The sequence below is a fragment of the Perissodus microlepis genome, chromosome 15 (genome assembly GCF_051167445.1).
Source record: "Perissodus microlepis isolate ML-2025 ecotype Zambia chromosome 15, ASM5116744v1, whole genome shotgun sequence".
Classification (NCBI taxonomy): Eukaryota; Metazoa; Chordata; class Actinopteri; order Cichliformes; family Cichlidae; genus Perissodus; species Perissodus microlepis.
In genome coordinates, this window is record NC_140475.1 from 28,248,411 (window position 1) to 28,270,199 (window position 21,789).

Sequence of the window (21,789 nt, forward strand, 5' to 3'; positions counted from 1 at the left end):
GGTTTTTATTATGTACATACATGTAATTTTTATTATTTTACAATAAAATAAATTATTATTGAATAAATGTTTATTTTAGATCAAGTTTATGTGGCATCAACAAATGTTTAAACTTCGGACTGACCTAAAATAAAGTATCTATAGTTTTGTGGTTACTTTTTGTTTCTTTCTTAATACTAACAGTATTGTTAGTTACTACAAAAAATCTCATATTTTTAAAGGCAAAGTAGGTTTCTCTGCTGATTTCAGTTTACTTTTTTTGTTAGTAACACATAGCTAGCTTAGCTAGCATGTTTTGGAGGGAACTTTTTAGTAAACAAACATAAAATCACACTAGCTTGACACAGATGATAGCTGTATCTGTCATTGTCTTGCTCAAGGCCAATGAAAAGAAACCTTGTGGGGTAATTTAGCCGTAGCCCTTTACAAAAAAAAGTACTGATGGAGCAACTGCAGAGTGCATGGAACAATAAGTATTTTATTCAAATTCTCAACAAACACATATTTAAGTACAACAAATCCTCTGATTTACCACAAGATACATAAAGTGTTAGTCAAAAACACCTTCCGATGGATACATTTTGAAGGTACAGATAATGGCAGTCCTAGGTTAAGTGTTGGCCTTTCTGTGAAACAGAAAGCTGGAGATAAGGAGACTTGGGGAGGAGTGTATGTATTCAAGCTGTTGTTTGCAACACTATACAATGAGCTTAAAAAAGGGGGTGGACAAAAAGCTCCCCCAATCACCAGCTTGTTCTGACACACCACCCCTTTTTGCTTCCCTCTAACATGAAACACAACTCCCATTTAACATTTTTCATATGGACTTCTAGTATCTGCTGCAGAGGGAAGTCGTTCCAAGCATGCGTATGGTGTGCTTTTTTATGCACAGCCATAAATCGCTCTGCAGCTGCTCCCCAAGTTTTTCCTGTGTCATCAGACAGACGTTTTCACTTCCTGCAGTGTGAGAGGCCAGAAAACACACAAATGATTTGAGTGGGTTGCAAACACACAAAAAACACTTCCCCCTTCTCCACAGTTTCCAGTGGAACTGCCCAATACAAATGGCTTCCAGCTGCTGTAAACTGGAATTGCTATATCCTTGTTGCAGACCCAGATGTTTGACTGCGGCACTAAGAGGCCCTGATTAGGGTTATGACTGGGGTCTTTGTGACTGATCGGCACCAGTTGAAAAGTCATACTGTAACAGTATTACACAGTAAGACCCCTTTAATTCAGCAGGAGTTGTAAGGAGTCTCCCTCATCTCTTTTCCAGCTATCCTGTCCTCTAATTTCTATTCTTTTTTGCTGAAACTTAATTTATACATTTTACATTTTTTTTAAATTAATTTAAAAAGATAACACGGTCTTAAGCAGCTGTTATACATTTCTGGGCCAAGCTCCTCTGATTCTGATGCAATCTAGGTATGTGAACCTGTTGTTGTGTCTAGACTTTATTTGACAGATGTAGCAGTGATTAAAACCAACCAAACCAATGGAGGATACTATCCAGTGTATCCTCCATTGTAATAAAAGAAATAAAGTGTCATAATTAGTCTCTCAGGGTAACTCCACAGAATTTATACATGTCGATTACAGTTCCTCTTAAAAAAGATTTCTGTTGCTTCCTTTTAATTCAAATAAAATGCCTACTCCAGACCAAATAATCAGAGAAGTGAGAAATTGTGTCATGGCAACAGAATAAACACCAACACTAACTTCAGCACCTCTTTGGTACCCTAAATTTTAATTTGAGAACTCTTGCATGCTCTACAATCCCAAGTTCATCCACCGTCTCAAAAAGGTTTTTATAGGTTTCTTCTTTTGAGGCCAGCCTTCTGATTGGATGCCCATGAACCATCTTGAGGATATCCCCTCTTGATGATGTCATAGAGATCCAAAAGTATTCAAAATCATTTAAAATATTGAAAACTATTTAAATGGGCAGTATGTTGCCTCAAGAAGGTCCTGGGTTCGAATTCACCATCGGGGCCTTTCATTGTGGAGTTTGGATAGTCTCTCTGTATATGCATGGGTTCTGTCCAGGTACTCCAGCTTTCTCCCACAGCCCAAAGACATGCAGTTAGTGGGGTTAGGTTAACTGTTAGTTCCGAATGACTGTTAGTGTGTATGGCTGTCTGTCTCTCTGTGTCAAGAGATGCAAACAACATGCTTTATTTGCATGTTGTTGTTTTTCCTTTTCTTTTTAAGGAGCTTGAAAAGAAAAGCTTCAAGGGGCCTAAAAAAAGTTTCAAGAAAGCTCCTTTGATTACTATGACCTGGATGACTGAGAACCTACACAGACTTTTCTTTTTTTTCCTTTTAGATATAATTATTTGAGATTAGCATTAGGAAGCAAAGCTGGGAGGATGTGAATCGAGTGCAGTTAGCTGGGAAGTATGTGGGTCACTAAAACATATTCACTGCACTTAGTTGGCATTTCTTAACTTCCCTTTTCCTTTTTCTTCCCCCGGCTCTCAATGCTGTCGTCAGAGAAGAATGTGCTCTGCCTTGTGGGAGCCAAGTGTGCGTTCAGTGCAGTAGGGTCCACTTCCTGAGCCCTGGTCAGCGAGTCCAAATGTCTGATAGTGAGCTGGCTGTGAGGCTGCTGGGTATAGACAGCTGCCTATTAAGTACAGTAATTAATAGTTGCACATGGTGAAGAAGTGAAATGTTAAATATTTCTAACAGTGGTTTATTTAGCATAACTGCCGATGGTTATTGCATTTGAACAAAAAACAGAGCACCACCTACAGAGTCTTAAATTGGATTCGGGAGGGGCTCTCTCCTCCACAGCCGCTGCTCCTCCACATCAAACGGAACTAGGTAAGGTGGTTCAGGCATCTGATAAGGATGGCTCCTTGACGCCTCCTGGGTGAGGTGTTCCAGGCATGTTCCAACGGGAGGAGGCCCTGGGGTAGAACCAAAACACGCTAGAGAAATCTCTTGTCTGGTTTGTGAACGCCTTGGTGTTGCCCTGGACAAGCGGAAGAAAACGGATGAATGGAAACACTGTCCAGTAATGGCTCTAACTAACATGGTCACTGTATCAGGTTATCATAAAATCTTGATTCCTGGTGGTTACATTTTTAATATTTTCCACCGTTAACTGAACTGCCAACTGAATCTGAAAAAACAGCTACTATTATTTTGTCTCCAAAACTTTTACATAGTGTGATCTCTAAAGTTAAACCTGGGTTTGGGTGTACTTTCATGGAATACCAGTTTGTACCTTTATCTCCACCAGCACCAATAAAAGAAACGGTGATGTACCCAGCAAAACAAGAGCTCTTGGAAAGTGAAGTGAAATAATGATGATGGCCTGATCACAATGTTTTTTCTAGATTGGTAAAATGAAAGCTTTTAATGCTGACATTTCTGACTAGTAATATATTTACTCAATTAGCTTTTTATTGTCTTGTGTTTTTAGATAAAATACAATCACTATATCTAAGTAGTGCTTTATAGCTATCTACCAAACTGTTAACTGGGATCTCCAAGGATTCATGCCCTGATCTTAGACATACTGTGCTCTTGCCTTTTTGCTAAAGGGACAGATAACTTCACTAAACCCGTCTGGTAAAATGCCCCCCCTGGTGGTGATAGTTTTAGGAGACGGTAATTCCAAAAAGTACTTTCAATAGCAGCTGTGCTTTTTTTATTTCTAGTTGACGTATAACTTAATCTATAATAACCATTATTCTGTAAACCATTATTAGAGCTCTGACTGGAAAGGAAAAACTCTGTTAGATGAGGAAGATCGTTGACCTCTTCCTGTTAAAATCTTAAGCTTAGTCTGTAATTTCTTGTGTATTCTCAGTATTTATTATATTTATTTTATTTATATGTATATTTATTTATTTTAATACCGCACACACACACATATGTATATATATATCTAGATATGTATGTATGTATATATATATCTAGATATGTATGTATGTATGTATGTATGTATGTATGTATGTATGTATATGTGTGTGTATATATGTATATGTATATATATATATATATATATATATATATATACACACACACATATGCATATAATGTCAGTGATTAAGAGTGTGAAGCTTAAGAATTTACTCGAAAACACTTCCATTAAAGCCATTAAAGTCAATACTACGTCATGGTAACAAACACTTTTGCATTGGTGCTGTGTTGATACAGGGGGACATCTGGTCTTGTTTTTGGTTTGTTGGCCGTGAGAGCATTTTAGTTGCTAAAACCTTTTTCCTCCTCACTTTGTGTTCATTATAGTGGAACAGCCTGGGACTTCGGGGTAAGTTGTAAGTGGTCTATAGTGTTAAATGAAGCCTGTCTTCATTCTCCATGTTTCAACTAGACATTGGTAACATCTGAGCATCTTTGGTCAACAGATTCCTAGAACGTGCCATAGAGATGTTCTGTTTGTTTAATGACCTGAGCAAGTCTTGTGCTACCTCAATACTGCAAAATGCCTCATCCATTAGATGCTTTTGTTAATTTTGGTTATAAGATAACTCTTCAGATAGCTTTTTTTAAATGCAAACCCTTTGAATTTATTCATACATTTAAGTAAAGTCTTCAGTGCTCCGTTTGTGGCATTCAGTGCAGTGATCTCACTTGATGTTTCATAGAAATTAGGATTAAAGAGATAGATAAATATATTTGTTTTAAGGAAGGAAAATAAAGAAAAATGACATGAACTTATAAACGTACATGCTATAGCTAAACTTGTCAGCACATAGCACAGGGGATGTTTAATTATAATTAATGGGTAAACAGTGGTAATTATTTGTCAGTACTTGAAACAAAGTTAAGAAACTTTTTAAAAATTATATTAAAGTAATGACTAAAGGGCCAAAATATTTGAAATTAATAAATTTATTGAGCCGTTAAGCTAGTCAGTTAATAGTTAGCTTGAAATATTAGAAATTAGAGTTAAAACTGCACAAATGCATAATTGAGCATAACAAAAAAACACTGACATTTCAGTTATTGTTCAATGTTATTATTGACAGGTCCAACTGAATTGTCTTTCAAAACCCGCATTCAAAACAACACGTGATGCATGGTGTCATTACTGAAGTTCTTGGGGTCGTTAGGGAAAATCAGGCAAGAATGCCCAAAGTAGTTACCTCAAATGATACACAGGCTTTCTGAGTTTTAAAATATGCAGTTTTCTGTGGATAACAGGTGTATTATGCAGTTTCCTAGGTCTCAAGGTTCAGTTGTTGTGGGGTGACTGGGTTCAGAGTTGGGGGGGGTTCCAGCGAAGCAGACGGATGACTTAGGGAAACTCGTCTGCTAGTATTTAAAGCAGTGCCCGTAGCTAGAGGTGGATGTCACTGGGACACAGAGAATCCTGATTTTACATTGTTTTTAATCTAGAATTTCTCTTGTCTGAAGCATAAATGCTTTTAAATCAAGACAGCCAGAAGAGCACAACAGCAATTTCCTGTTGCTTTTGAAGGATTCTTGCTTCTTCTCGTTCACTGGCATTTATTAGAGTGAACATTTTCTGACTTACTGTGTTGTCTGGAATAACTCTAAAGAAGCTTTGGGAGTTCCCCCGAATGATAAAGACTATGTGTTCCTCTGACTTTCGGTCCATCCTTGTTATCAGAGTTTTAATTTGTACTTTGGTTTATGACGGAATGGCTGTAAAACTGATATAGAACCTAACAACATAAGTGCATTTAGTGTTTACAACATTAATCCTTACATGACAAATATCTAAACTATCATGGTGAATTACTGTTGTGTAAAAAAGTGACTGTGATAAGAAATAAAATGAAAATAACTGTTGCCACATTTCGCAGGGACCACTAGGTAATAAACAACTGTGGACAGTTTGATTTAAACAATGAGCAATAAAGCCTCTCAGTTGCTGGCTGACTGTAAACTCTTGGCACACTGAAATAAACACGTCTCCTCAAGTGTGACTTTAAAAAGGGAGAAGCTGGTAACAGTGTTGTCCAGATTAATCCTAAAATCACAACCACACTGGTTTTTTTCTTTGGAACTTCATAGCATCTGTTTCATTTGGAAACCTGAGATCGCTTAATACTCTGCCAGCATGGGGTGAGGTGAGGAGAATAAAATCCCAGCAACAACCCTGAAACTTGACACAAGGGTTTCCTGTTAGTCGTGTAAAAAACAGACAACAAAAGCATTCCAGCTCCAGTTGGTCTTTTCCCACAAGTTTCACCTGACTTAGCTTCAGAGTCAACAACTTTTTATATGGCTTGTGTCACATGTGCTGACCTGTTGTTCACCTGAAGGCATTTCTGGTCTCTATTGTTATCTGGTATTGGATGTGTGATGTCTTAAAGAGAAAGTTCCCAGTTCCCAGCAGTCTTTTGTACAAAAACATGTCACTCTCGCCTTTTTCCCTATAGTCATGACAAACACACTAACAGAATAGCTTTGTTCACAGCAATTCTTATTTACCTTTTAAGGGGCCTTGGTATAGTCCATCCATTGTCTAAAACAAACTTTTTTGGCTTTCCCCCTGCATTAAAATGAACTTTCTTCTCATTGGCTTAAAGAAACAGTTTGAACAGCAGGTGAGTAGGGCTTGCACAGCCGGAGCTGTTAATCTGAGATGACCATGTTATGATTGTCCCCTCTCACTGATGCCAGTTAGAGTAAACTTGAACCTTTGGCTCACAGGTATGACTTACTAACGACCTCGGTATTTGAAAATTAATAATAATGTATTTTGTATCTTGTGTGTTCTGTCACCATATGGTTTATTTGCTTCTTTTCCATCTACGAAGGAAATCATACGAGGAATGTGTAAATGTATGGACTATGTACGTAAGAAGCTTTGTAAAGCCTGAGTTCAATAGATTCAAATACAAAGTACAGCAGGAGTAAAACGGCCAAGATGTAAAAAAGGGAACTCATGACGTTGGTAAGGCATGTGATGACTGGTTGCCTAGTAAGCTGTACAGTGTGCGTGTATCCTTGAGTAAATGTGTGCATCGATACAGAAACAATAGTGTTCTGTTATTGCAACATGACCCTTTGTTTAGCGGTTAGTGTCTGTAGTGTAAAGTATTTTCCTGGAGACAGTTGTGCAAGGTGTTTTTTTTCCTCCCCTGTATCTACTATTGTGGGGTCTACCTTACAATATAAAGCACCTTGAGGCAACTGTTGTTGTGATTTGCCGCTATATAAATAATATTGAATTGAATTGAATTCAACTGAATTGAATTGAAATATAATAGAATCATGACATTCATTCTGTCTTCCCACTGTGTGTCTCCTGCAGCATGGGTGGGCTCCCTCTCCATGGGCATGATCTTCTTCTGCTCTCCCATTGTCAGCATATTCACCGACATGCTCGGCTGCAGAATTGTTGCAGTGGGTGGTGCTGCTGTGGGTCTGGTCGGCCTACTGGGTAGCTCCTTTGTCACGTAAGGAAGTTTTCCAACTCACAACTGCATAAGAATTTTTTTTACATTTCTTAAGATAGCATGCTTTTGCTTTATGTATAATTCTTTTGTAGCACCTTTTAACTGTTATTTAACTTTGCACGTACAGGCAAAACCTTAGTATTATAGGATATCAGGCCTGTCTCGCTTCACTTTTTTGTCACATGACAAAATATGCATGCACAGTGTTTTCCACTGAAAAAGATTGTATTTGGGGCAGTAACAAGGCACCCATGATTTCTTATATTCCACAACTATAATATATCATGCTTTTTAGAAACTTCTAAGTTAACATTTTGGGCTGCATGTTGTGAGGGCAAAATGCATAGACACATGCTAACTAGTACTAAGTAACAAATGAAATACAAGACATTCACTCATCTAAAGTCAAACGCAAATGTCTTGGATGGACTGTATCTTGCAGCACAACACATTTACCCTAAATATCAAATACCAATATCACAAACATAGTGAAGAGGTCAAACTCAGTGACTCTGTTCACTTGGCGAAACTTTCAAAATGAGAGCAAGGGGACTGTACCGTAGTCCTGTTGGTTAATTGAATGGTAAAAATAAAAATAAATATCAGTGTAACTGTGTGGTCTGCCTGATTTTATTTGATCAATTCGATGAGTCAGTTTGATCTCCCAAAACAAAACATTTTATATAAAATGATGACTTCAGGGTAAAAATGACCTAGAATCTCATTGTGGCCTACAAGTGAGGAAACACTCACACAGTCATATGTGGTTCAAGCAACACAACAAGTGCAACGCACCCACTTTATCACTAGAGTAAGCAATAAAACTGCTGAATTACAGCTGGTCAAATGACAGAAACTGTGGTCAGGAAGCTGAGTTCTCAGGGTGCAGACTTACTGTGTGACTGCTATTGGCACTTAGATATTTATTTAAGCCAAAGAGAACTTTGAAACTCTCTGTGTGCAAAACCATTTCCAAAAACGCTAGGCCCCTGTATAAAATGTAAGTAAAAACAGAATGCAGTGATTGGCAAAGCTCATAAACCTATAAAATATTTTATTAACAGTGGAACTAAGAACATGTACTATTTTAAGGAAAAGGCATTAGGTCATTTTGAATTTGGTGGCAGCAACATGCTGTCTGTCAGTTTTCATGAAATAGTAAAATGACTTAGTTTAAACGATTGATAACTTTTATAATTATGAGTCACTGACAATGTAAACCAATATGCACCATCGGTTAGAATGTGTCATAATGTGTTACAAATATTTAAACTAATTGTTTGTTGTCACTGAAGTTATAGCAAATTAACTTAATGTGAGAACGAGTTAGGAGACTTACTCTGTATTTGATTTATGTGAATGAGAATTGTGTTACTGCGTTGCATTTGATTTAACCTAATACGTGATAAAGCTTCTTGAAACAAAAATCAGTATCATAAACAACGTTTTTTTGGACCTTTAAAGACATTTGACATCTTATTTTATAGTTGCTGCTGCTAAGAACTGCTTCTTTTCTGGGAAATATCTTGTGGATGAATTGGCAACTCTGAATGAATCGACTGTGCACTGATGTTATTTATTTGCTCCTAGGTCCCTGGGCCCCATGTACTTCACATACGGCATTGTGTTCTCCTGCGGCTGCTCTTTCGCCTACCAGCCAAGCCTGGTCATCCTTGGCCATTACTTTAAGAAGCGCCTTGGCCTGGTAAATGGTATTGTAACAGCCGGCAGCAGCGTCTTCACGATCGCTATGCCCTTTGTGCTGTCAGCCTTACTGAAAAACATAGGCCTATACTCCACCATGCGTGTCCTCTGCATCCTCATGCTTGTGCTGATGCTGGCTGGCTTCACTTACAAGCCCCTGCTGCCGGTCAAACCGAAAGACTCCCAAACAGGCAGCTCACACCTAAAACAGATTTTCAACGTCAATATCTGGAAGTCGTGGGGATATCGCATCTGGGCCTTCGGCATTCCCGCTGCCCTCTATGGCTACTTTGTGCCTTATGTTCATCTGGTAAGTACTTATCACTTCTTTCATCTGCTGTGTTAATAATATTTATGCTGGCATTCATACTTACTGTTTGTGTATGTGCCGTTCACTCCCCTCCAAACAAGGGGTTGGTAATGATCCATTTGACATATGGGAGCATGCCAATTCCAAGATTCCACAGTGTGATTTTGCAACTATCCTACTCCTGGGTTCTGGATCTCATTATTGGCACGGTTAACAAGGAATAAGGGTGAGAGGTTAGCTAGCTTCAACAGCACAGTCATCAAAACTCATAACAGCTATGTGAATAACAGAACTGTGAAAGGGGAGAGGAAGGGAAGATGAAACCATGGCACTTCCAGACATTCAGTGGTGGCACAGAGTGTTACTGTCTTTTAATATTTTGTTTTTTGGCAACTGTGATAAATTAAAAATTTTATTTAAGGGAGGATGCAAAAGGAGACAGAAAAACACATCATTTGAGAACGTTTCCAGAGTTCCATCACGTGCACCAGTGTTATATCAGACGAATTTTCTCCAAGTGTGCACTTCAATATCACTATAATCCCAAGGACAAAACATCTAAACACAAGCTAGACAGCTAAGTGCATGCTGCAGATGCATGGCACAGGATAGGAGAGTCAGCTGAACATCTGCATCCAAACAGAGAGAGGGCACTCCTTTGAGAATTCTAATGTTCACAGTTTCAGTCACAGTCATTCTAATATGTGTGTGTGTAATATGTGGCTGTAATAATTCACATGATGGCAGGGTGGAGCAGTGTCACACAAAGAGTTCACACCTTGCCTCGTGAGACCCTTAATGATTTGAAATGATGGGGATTCCAGTAGGAATGTTGGTGCTCTGCGCACGGCTTATTTGGCACGATACAAATGCACAAAAGTGGCACAAAGATTACAGTTTTACTATTGCAGGCTTTTCTTGACACCGAATTCTCCTTGCTGTGCATGACGTGTCCATACCACCGTTGGCGTGCTTCCCTCATCATCTTTTCGTTTGGGGCAACTCTGAGTCATTTTCGAACATCATTTGTCACACAATCTGGGCGGGTTAAGCCCGACATCCACCTGAGCATCTTCATCTCCATGGCATTGAGGATCTGCTTGTGTTTCTTGGTGGCTGGCCAGCATTCCGCTCCATATAGGGCCACCGGCCATAGGACTGTCTTGTAGATCTTGGCTTTAAGGTGTTCAGGCATCCTCTTATCGCACAGGATGCCGGTGGATTTACGCCATTTAAGCCATGCTGTGTTGACTCGTGAGCGCACATCCGGGGGACCAGGGACCTGAGATATTTGAATTGGGCGGTCTTCTTTAACTCCTGGCCGTCGATCTGGATCAATTCCAGGATCTGAGGGCCACATTCTAGATATTCCATCTTCTTGGTGTTCAGGTGCATTCCACTTTCTTTCAGCTGGTCCTTCCATTCCTGCGACTGCTCTTGTAGGGGCAGGCGGTCTGGGTCTGCGAGTGCCACATCATCTGCGTAAAGGAGGGTCCAAGGTATTGGTTATTGTAGGTTGGCCAACGCTGTGTTCATGCAGAGGATGAACAGCAGAGGTGACAGGGCTGAGCTTTGGTGGACGCCAGCGGTGATGCTAAACGGTGGTGAGGTCTCCCTGCATTTTAATGTTTTTTAAAAAATAGTTACCTGCACTGCCTGCAGAGCCATGGGTTCATCAGCGCAATGCAATTACACTGATGTAATTAAAATGAACACAATGCCAAATTGCTTAAGATGGCGCATTTAAAGAATAGCTCAACAAACACAGTTTGCTAATGTATTTGTGCACAATCCTGAAATATAAATTGGAATTTATTGTAATAAAGGCCTCTGTGTGTAATTGTGACATGGTCCACTTGTGGTCAATTTTGGGCTACTTTTACATATTATATTTTACTAGATATTTAGTTCACCTTTCTTAATACAATGATACTTTTCAAGAACTACTGAGCCATTTTGAAATATAACTATTTAGTGCTTTCAACAACACAAATACAATATAGTGTGACTCTACAGCATTGGCAAAGAGCCCTGACTCTCAAAGACAGACATATTAAAAACAAAACAAAACATGATTAAAGAAAATCCATCTCGGCAGGTAGATGTCAGCTGATTTTGTAGTGTGGGTTGCCTGGCTCTTTTTTCACCACAACAACTTCCTAGTTCCTCTACAGCAGCATGTGTTCATTATTTAGCCGTGTGGTCCTGGTGAATGTGGCATAATATGGAAGGAGGATTTAATCTACAGTTCCGTAAACATGTGTCGCTTTCCCTAAATCAGTGTTTATTTCTGCTTTAAGATAGGAAACTTTGAGCTTAGAGAAAACGTCTTGGGAGGGCTGCATAAGGGGAGCCTGTATGTACTGGAAAGACTCAGGAGATGACTGTTTATTTGGAGACGGTGACTTTGTTATTGGAGGGAGATCAGAGTGTCCTGTGGATCAATGCCTGTGTTTTCCCAACACTTCTCATGTCTGCTACACAGACTGGGATAACACTTGGATCTGGCTGAAGCCTCAGCACCAGCACTGGACTAACAGCCCCAGCAGCCATTCTTCCCCCCTACCTGCACCTAAAGCCCCAGCCCTGTGGGATGGAAAAGCAGAAAAACATGCGTCCAGCAGCATATTGTTCGGCCTGTTGGAACGGAGGCCTGTCAGATCCTCCAAACAGCTTTTTATTTTTTTATAGTGTCTATTTCCTTGAGCAAAGTGCTGAGCGTGGCCTTTTGAAATAGCCTTGCCCTAGTACCACGTATGTTTTTCATCTTGCTTACCTCTTTACTTAAAGAGTAAAGTCCAGTTCTCAACTTATTGCTGATTAGAGAAAAAAGAAGTTGCCTTTGTGTTTGCTCTGTAAATGGCTTGATAAAAGGTATGCTATTGCTTTGCCAAGTGCAAAGTGGGAAAGGAATGTGTGAAAATTATGCAACTTGCTGAAGGCCAATATGTTAGAAAGTTTGATCTTATCATCAAGACAGATAATCCATGTCCTCCCTTTCCTGAATCAACATAACTGAATCATGGAACACCATAAAGGACCATTCAGAGCTGTACTTTTCTTCAGATAGCTGTGTCTACTTTTAAAATAAGCTTGTTTCATTTTTTTAATGAGGAGCACCTGCAGGGCTGCAGTGTGTGGGCTGGATGTTTGATGATCATTACACATCTGAGAGAGAGTAGGAGAACGACAGCACGTGGGAAGGTTGGGTTGGTGCACAGTGGGGCTCTAAAGGGGAAAACTCTCCCTATAATTGAAATGTATTTTGTGTTAAGGTGCTCTAGTTTGTTACCTTGCTAAATCCACCAACTATAGATTTCTTTGTTAGACATCTGAACTAGTCATAAGTAGCAGCTCAGGTTGCTGAGAACTTCAGTGAACACTCTGTAGTTGTTATGCTTAATGTAATGTCATCAGCTATGCATGCGTTTGTCAAAAATCTTGTTTTTGCTGGGTGAGAATTTATGAGATGAACCACTTTTCTTTACATTTATATATCGGTTGGAGCAGGAAGCTTTGAAAATGTAACCTAACCTGATAATGTGGGAATGAGTCAGATAGGGAATGTCTAAAGCTGAAGCAATAAATTTCAACAATTATCAACTGTCCACTGGTTTATGTCTGATAATGTGATCGTGTGATTGAGGGAGCAGCACGTTTGTCACGTGAACCTTCCAAGCAGAATTCTAGGTGGCAAAGTTCAAGATACATCTAACTTCATTTTAAAACTATCCTCCCTCTGGTCAGCCTCAACTGAGTGTGTGTATCATAAGTTAATCTCCTGACACTTATACAAACAAACAATGTGTGTAGCATTGCTTCTTGGAGGTAAGACTTCCCTCCTAAAGACAGAGCATGTTGTTGTACATTGGCAAAGAATGTAAGTCTCCCAGAGGTCTTAGGGATGTATGTGTGACTGCCAGAAAGTGTAGGGGGTGATGGTGATGGGTCTATATATCAGCAGACAGCAGGTCCTTTGAAGAGGTCTGCTGCACACTGCCTGGAGGTAGAAACACAGCAGGCCCCTCTTTCTCTTCTCAGTCCTCACAGATTAATTCTTAGCAGTAGGAATGACGTGGCTACAGGAGATAATGTGGAAAGCCAACATCTGGACAGTGTAAACTAGAAAACGGCATTCACTGGAAGCTGAAATACAAATGAGCACTGAAATATGGACAAGCTAGATAAAAGGATCTGATGATATGATAACAACAAACTGAACTGTTGCCTGAAATATGGCTGCTGTCATATAAATAAAAGGATTTGTAAAACCGGACATTTTTTTGAACCCAGTTCTGCAAAACCATTCAACCCCAGGTTTCTGAAAAACGCATGCAGAATGTGAAGTAAAAGATACATTGAGTGAAAAGTTGAGTGAATTTTCTCTCTCTTCATTCAACTATATGCCTCCACAGGAGTGCAGCGCAGTGCTGACAGACTCATAAAAAACAAAGACCACACCAGGTGTTACTCCTGTCAACCAAGAACAGAAAACTGATGCTACAGGTTGGCAGAGTCACCAAAATTGTGAAAGCGTGGTTCCTTCCTGGCTTTTATCATCAAACTGGTTTCTCAAACATGCCAATGAGTTCACTGTACTCAAATGGCTTCCTCAGCCACCTCCTCTTAATCCAATAGAGCACCTTTAGGATGAGGTGGCACAGAGGATTTGCATTATGGATGTACAGCCAACAAATCTGCAGCAACTGTGCGATGCTGTCGAGGCAACACGGACCAAAATCTCTGAGGAATATTTGCAGCACCTTGGTAAACCTTTGCCATGAAGAATTAAGTAATCCTAAGGCAAAAGGAGGTACAACCCGGTACCAGAAAGGTGTACCTAGTTAAGTGTCCAGTGAGGTTAGATCTCAGGCAAATATCTTTATGTAGTTAACACACAAATCCACAATGACTAAGCAAAGAGCACTGTCCAATGAGGTTTTAGTCAGTGGTTGCAGTTTCACAGTTTGTATTGTAATTCTTTAAATGTGCTGTACTGTGCATCATATAACTGCAGTAAACTAAAGCAATGAAACAGCTGTGTTCATCTTTCATTTACTGTCCACAGATGAAACATGTGGAGGAGCGTTTTGGAAAAGACACCAATAAGGAAGTTTTGCTCATGTGCATTGGTATAACATCTGGCATTGGCCGACTGATCTTCGGCATAGTGGCGGATTACGTTAGCGGAGTCAACAAAGTGTTCCTGCAAGTGAGTGTGTGGCCTCAACAGTCGTGTAAGCAGATTTACATTGTCTGAATGCAGAAGTTCTGACCATTAAAAACTCTCTGAAATAGCATTTTAGGGATCATGTGAGGATCATAGCACAGTGAGACCTTTAAGCCAGTTAAAGGTCTTACAATAGGGGATGAAGATTTAACATTACATGAGCCTTCTCGTGTAATGTTAAAGTAAAATGAGGGGTTTCTTTTGGTTTTGCATCCAATCTGAATATATAGAGTGTACTAAACCATAACAATTAACAAAATAATCTCTCTACTTAGGTGGCGTCCTTCTTCGTCATCGGTCTCATGTCCATGATGATCCCCCTGTGCAATGTGTTTGGCGGGCTTATCGCAGTGTGTCTGCTGATGGGACTGTTTGACGGCTGCTTCATCTGCATCATGGCACCTATCGCCTTTGAGTTGGTTGGAGCCAAAGATGTGTCCCAGGCCATTGGCTTCCTGCTAGGCCTGATGTCTGTGCCCATGACTGTGGGGCCCCCTATTGCAGGTAAAGCAGGAGTAAACTGAAATTTGTGATCATGCTCAGGTAACCCCTGAACATATGACACATGCCCACACTAAACTGATGATCTAATAATATGGCAGTTTAGTCACTTTGGATCCTTGGCCTTAACTAGCTTCAAAAATCTAGCACATACATACTTTTATATATAAGCCTCGTTGGGGTAATTCCAACTGTGTAGTGATGTGTACCTACAAAAAGGACATTCGGTGAGCTGGTGAGTGCACAAGGATCACTGACACATTTCCGCATTTTACCTTGTCTTGTACAAAGAGCTAATGCAGCACAATCTGGTTAAAGCCTTAATGCTGTCTTTCTGTGATACGAAGGTGTCTGAACACAGGGCATCACAGCTTGCTGTGCATGAGATTGTAGCTGCAACACTGGTCAGAGTGCTCATGCTGAGCCCTGTACTAAAGCTGAAGATCTTACACTGAGCATGTGAGTTTCTGAACTGGATCATGGATCAAGAGGATGGCTTGGTCTGATGAATCATGTGAGCCAGCGTGTGCACTTATCTACACAGGGAAGAGGTGGCAGCAGGATGCATTATCAGACAAGCCAACAGAGGACATGGGACTCCTGGGCCAATTTTCTGCTGGAAACAGTTATGTGGGAGTTGCATTCCCAAGAGCATCTCCTAATATCACTGACCTCTTAAGGAGGATAATGCATTCCACCATTGGGAACATTGCTAAGAGTTCATAGTGTTCAGTTAATCTTCAGATTCCCCAGATCTCAATCATGAGCACGATTGAGCATCTGTAGGATGCCCGATAGCTATGCTTTGAAAGGTGTGAGACATGCACACTGCTAGGCAGGTGGTTTCAATATTGTGGCTAATCAGTGTGTGTGTATGTTTCTAGCTGACGCTGTTTACATGTGGATTTTAAAAAATGCGAGACTTCTTCAGTGCTGGATGCCAAAGGTGACCAAAGGTTCACTAAAGGTTTACTGCTAGCATGTGCATTTACTCATGTGAGCTTCATGTGCAGAGGGCTTCCTGGAAGACAATCAGTTGTGTGTGTGTGTGTGTGTGTGTGGCTGTTCAATTAACTTTTTAGACTACCTCTCCCGAAACATCACAGGGTAAGTGATGTGATAAGGATCTTCTTTAGGTAAACGCTTAGAGCTGGAAGCCATCTTTATTAGGAGAGTTTACATATGTAAAGAAGCCATACAGGTGACAAAAGTCAATGACATCTTGGTCAGCACCAGCTGTTAATCTTGTGATGTTTAGGAGTTCTGACACTTGTGTTTCTCTTTGTATTTGGATGTGATCATAAACATTGACCTTTAGCTGTGTTTATTTGACCGTTTTTTCCCCCTTTATCTGGTTGCAGGCTATCTGAGGGACAAAATGGGATATTACGACATGGCCTTCTACCTAGCAGGAGTCCCACCAATCATTGGCGGGGCCTTGCTGTGTCTGATACCCTGGGTGGAAGCCAAGCACAAGAGAAGAGAGAAAAAGGAGGCCGTGAAAGGGGAGCAGGACGCTGACCAGAAGATGATGAATCATGAAAAGGCTCAAGAAGTTGTGCAACACAAAGCAGGAGAGTCTGTCCTCTAAATACCCCTAGAGAGAGACTGACAGAGAGGTGCAGGGGGTCAGACTGAGGCTGCTGCTGCTCATTGATAGTATTAAGATACTCTGTGCATATCTGTGTTTAAGTGAAGACTGTTTTAAGTAGGAAAAAATGCCAAAGTGTTCAAACATATCAGAGTCATATGTTGAAGCTGAACGTAAATGTGATCCTGAATAACTATGCATCAGACTGAACTAATCTTACATCAGGCAAGCTTGAAATTGTAGCTGAAAATGGGGAAAACTGGACATTTATTTTTTTTCATCACAATAAGAGTTAGGCATGCAGTACTGTGTCCAAGATCAACTCTGTCAGCAGCCATTCTCACTGGGCTTACTCTAATCTTAACATTGACTTTTCATCACTATCATACAGTTTTAGACATACAATTAAAACATGTTGTATAATATAACATACAGAAAAACATAGGAAACAATTTATGGTGTTAATTTAAATTTTTGTATAAGTTCATAGTGAACCAGTCTGCCAAAGATTTATATTTAACCCTGCCATCTTTATGTCCTCCAGTATGCTATGTAATCTGTTGTAGGAGTGCACTGATACAGCGGTCGGTGTTGGTTGATACCAGCATTTCTGCAAATAAATTGGCATATACTGGTTCTGCCTAAAAGTTAACAAAAGCTGAAAAAAAAAAAACCCTGACACAAATGAAATAATATGCTATATTTGTTTTCCTGGACCAAACCGGGAACTAGATAACAACAAAAACTAATACAAATACTGTTATCTGCAGGCTTCCAGATGCTCTTTAAGCCATCAATATCTGTATCAGTACCAGTATCTGTATTACCGTTGATATTTGTACTGGTATCAGTCCTTTTGACAGTCAGTGCATCCCTAATCAATGATTGGTGTTTTAAAAGACAGTCAGTAACTATCGGCTCAGAGAAGTGCTCTAAAAAGTCTAGGTTTTTCTATCTGACTCTGGAATCTGAGCTGTAAAGGTGCTTGTAAGGATGCAGCTTTGGGAAGCACAATAAAATATGTCCTGTCAGAGATGCTGACCCAGCTTCCCTTCCGAGGTTGGATCTAGGAAATCTGATCATTTAGACATACAATTAAAACATGTTGTATAATATAACATACAGAAAAACATAGGAAACAATTTATGGTGTTAATTTAAATCACCAAGCAGAGTTGTTTAAATCACCAAGCAGAGCTTGGCACCCAAAAGCTCTAAGTTCACCACACTTCTAAATAAACTGCACAATACATTTTTTAAATACCAGAGGTAGCAAATATATGGTACAAATTAAAAGTCATATAAGATAATTAAAATGTACTTAATTTTTAAACAAATTTGGCTGATGGTTCAGTAAACAAGAGTTTTCCTGCAATTATTTTATATTTCAGGCTTTAAGGGGTTAAGGTTATTATCCACTCTTGATCCCATGCTGTGGAGCATCCCAGAATTTATGCTGCACTGTGTTTCCAAAATTACCACTATTGAATTATTAATGATCACATTATACAAACATGAAAGCATAGAGAGGGTGGGTTCTATAAAGCCCCCTGCAACTGTGTCATCAGTTAATCTGGTACTGTGACTGATTCATTCAAAGAGGCTGCTTTAAATCAAACCTCCTCAGTGTTTTAGATGTTATATTTAAAGAAATAGTTTTAGAAAGTAAATATGTGGCAACTGGTTATCCTAAAAAAGGCACAGAGACTGGAAGCAAGCAGAAAATATTAGTCTGGAGTAGGAAAAATAGGACTTCTAGCCACTGTGAAAGTTCACTTATCATCAAGTCATATCTGTTTAAAACTTTGTTGACTGCTTTCAGCCTATCAGCACATAAGAAGACATTCACCACTTACATTGGCCATGTGTATCTGATGTACTGCATCAGTTTGTTGATTACTTTGCTCTTTCAAAGACAGCGGGATGAAGAGCTGAACTGAACTCTAGGTCACTGGCCAAGTTAGGGCATGAGTGGGTTTTGTTTTAGCAACATGCTGAGTGGGCACATTCGAAGAAATTGGAAGATGTTACCTTTTAATTGAATCCTCATCCCTTTGTTAACTCAAAGCCTACTGCCAGATGGGGACGGTTTTTGTTCATTTTCTTGTCATTTTCTCTCACATTTGAGTTCATACTTAAATTGTGCAGCATTCATTAACAGTTGACCTGGTTCGTGTCAGATGATCTCTTAAATGGCCCAAAACCCCACAAAACATTGTGCATTTTCCTTCACCTCTGTATGATTTACTCACTCTACTGAATCATTTCAGAGACTCCTTTGTTTGAACTGTGGACGTGAGTCTAACAAATAATTGACTATGTGACCATCAGTCCCATTAATTATTAACTCTGTCCAGTTCAATGACATTCAGTAGAAAGGTATCTGTTTTGTGTTTTATTTATTTTTCACTTCTGGAGACTTTCATGTTGTTAAAAGCCTTAAATGAACTGACTGAAGACCAAACTGTGCACAAATGAAAATGTCTGAAAGTGTGTTTGCTTGCCCTCATTCGCCTCCCCAAAGTCCCCTATGTAGTGCCAGTGAACCAAGTGATGTCACCCATCACTGACTGTGGTGGACTGCATATTTGGAAAACTCACGCCGCCAGGGAAATGAATCTCCATCATAGAAATGCTGTGGGTCAGTGTTTTTTTTCCTCTGCAGACCTGTGACCCGCTACCTCAGATGATAGCAGAGCTCTGCTCCCTGTCTGTTCTGTCCTGTCACCGTGAATACGTCTTAACTTTGCTCTTTAATGAAAAACATGTTGCCATTATTTTATTTTATTTTAATGCACAAAGTGACTGAAACCTTCAGCATTTCCAATACTATGCTTAAATCACATGTCTTATCCTTATGATGTGCATGACTCTTTATGGTGGAGTGCCATCATAGTGCTATTCATTTGTGAGAGCCTCGAGTAATTTCTCATTGTCATATATGAATATGAATGCTTTGTTGTATGTATTCATTGCACTCTATTCGCTCTTTTACTTGTTTTTTTTAGCTGTTTGGTCATATGTGCCTCTAGAAATTATATGTGCCAACCAAAGAGATGCTTTGTTTTAAATTGCATGATTTATTTTTACTTGGTGATTACTATAGACCAAAATCTTTGAGACAATCTGCTGAAGTTAACAGACCAAAGCCTAACAGTATTTAGTTGCTGTTATTTTGCCATCTAATCCAGCCACTGGCTTTATTTGCTGCATCTTTACTGCTTCCGTCCTTTTCCATGTATTCTCCCCAAAAAGTGTTCTTAAATATGAATGTGTCTACATTTCCTCTGTTGCAGGATGTGTTGTGAACAACAGTATATGCAATGTATGTAAACACAATTAATGTTAATCATTTTAAAAACAGTAAAAATATTTACTTTTAAGTTATCTGTTTTTTTTTTTCATTTATGCCTATAGATCATAGAAAGCACTGAAGTTCATTTAATCAAGATGTAAAATCAAGTGCAGTAAAACTGAACATGAACAAAAACACTTTATACCTTTGAACCTGTGAGACACTGACATGCCACTCCTTCACAGTTTTTCCTCTAATAATCTTTATCTTCTTTTGACCCATGTGTGAGCGTGTGTGATTAGATGATTTGTCTAGATTTAGTCCTTCTGCCTGTTATATACTCTCTGCACTTTTATTAGGTTATGGATCTCAGTAAAGGCTGACTTAACAGTCAGAAAGCACTGCCTGGGGGTGGGGAGCACGTACTGATGTGGAGCTAATGAATGTCCTATATGTAGATAATCCAAGGGGCTTGTAATGTTTTTTGTTTTTTTTCTAAAGGGCGTCTATCAAACCAATATATCCAGTCATATGTTTAATTTCAAACATAGAGTGTGTTAGTGTGAGACAAAAGGTAACAAGACATTTTTTTAAATATATATTTAAATTTAAATACCCCCCATGACCCTGAATAGAACAAGCAGTTAAGGATAGATAGATGAATTCCATGTGAAGAATAATAATAATGGCACCGAGTACTACTGTGAGGAACCCTGGCGTCATTGTTGCCCAGGTTAGGACACATGAAACAAATGTAAATATTTGTCTGGACTGTTATTATTTAGTAACAGGCTCCCAGAAAAGCCTTCAAATGATCTAAAATACCACAGCATGAGTTCTAGAAGAAACCAGGTAGAAATATCACATTTGCCATATCGACTTCTCCTTACTGAGTACATGTTAAACCTAGAATTGAATTTAAAATCCTCATTCTACTTTACAAAGTCATGAATGATCATGTCCCTTCATATCATATAGGCCTCACAGTAACATATTATCCCAACAGGGTTCACCTGATTCAGTCAGGATTTAGAGTTCATCACCGCACAGGAGCAGCACCAGTGTAGGTTACTCATAATCTTTTTATGGCCTCTGACGGTGGACTCTGTGCAGCATTCTATGCAGGGTCAGCATCGGCGCGTATGGGCAACTCTGATAGAGGATTTGATACCAATCACTTTGCTATTCTATAAAAAAACAAAGCCATAAAAGGAGACTGAAAATTCATATCACAGCAAGTAAGAACCACCGTAGGTTCCCAACAGCTAGCACAACAGACAGTGCTTGCTGTGCTCTTTATTTTTTCCTACAGTGCTTAGTCCTTGTTGTGCATCGTGTGTGTTCAGTGTGTTTTTTCAACTGCTTTCCTTCTTGTTGCAAGCTCCTCTCTGAATGGTCCCAGCGTGCTTCTGCATGAACGGGTGGAACTGATCAGAAAATATGTGACAAGTGTTCCAGACCTGCTCCCACAAAACCACACCATGCTGCCACATGAAGTACACTGCAAAACCTTTAAGATTTACATTTAAGATGTATGTTTTCTTCTATGCTTACTTGTTACGTCAAGGCCAGACTACTGCAATTTCTTATTAGAACCTCTCTTATAGGTGTTCAGGCTCCAACATACCACAGTGAGAGTGCTACGTGAGGTATTTTAATTAGAAGAAGTTAATTTAAAGTGGAGTATTTTACTGAATAACTACAATTTCACAAGTATCTGTAATAGCTTTGACATTTATCTGAGAGCTATTGT

At 39.5% G+C, this 21,789-nt stretch overlaps 1 protein-coding gene across 1 annotated transcript in view; it reads left to right on the forward strand.

Annotated features, from left to right (window-relative positions):
• The window catches only part of slc16a10 (solute carrier family 16 member 10), a 28,254-nt gene extending 8,130 nt beyond the window's left edge, over positions 1 to 20,124 (forward strand). Inside the window, exons 2-6 of the mRNA XM_084952780.1 lie at positions 7,262 to 7,406; positions 8,997 to 9,420; positions 14,489 to 14,632; positions 14,926 to 15,154; positions 16,513 to 20,124. Coding sequence (XP_084808906.1) covers positions 7,262 to 7,406; positions 8,997 to 9,420; positions 14,489 to 14,632; positions 14,926 to 15,154; positions 16,513 to 16,742 — 1,172 coding nt within the window. The 3' untranslated portion in view covers positions 16,743 to 20,124. The remainder of the gene's footprint in view (positions 1 to 7,261; positions 7,407 to 8,996; positions 9,421 to 14,488; positions 14,633 to 14,925; positions 15,155 to 16,512) is intronic.
• Positions 20,125 to 21,789: the final 1,665 nt, after the last annotated feature.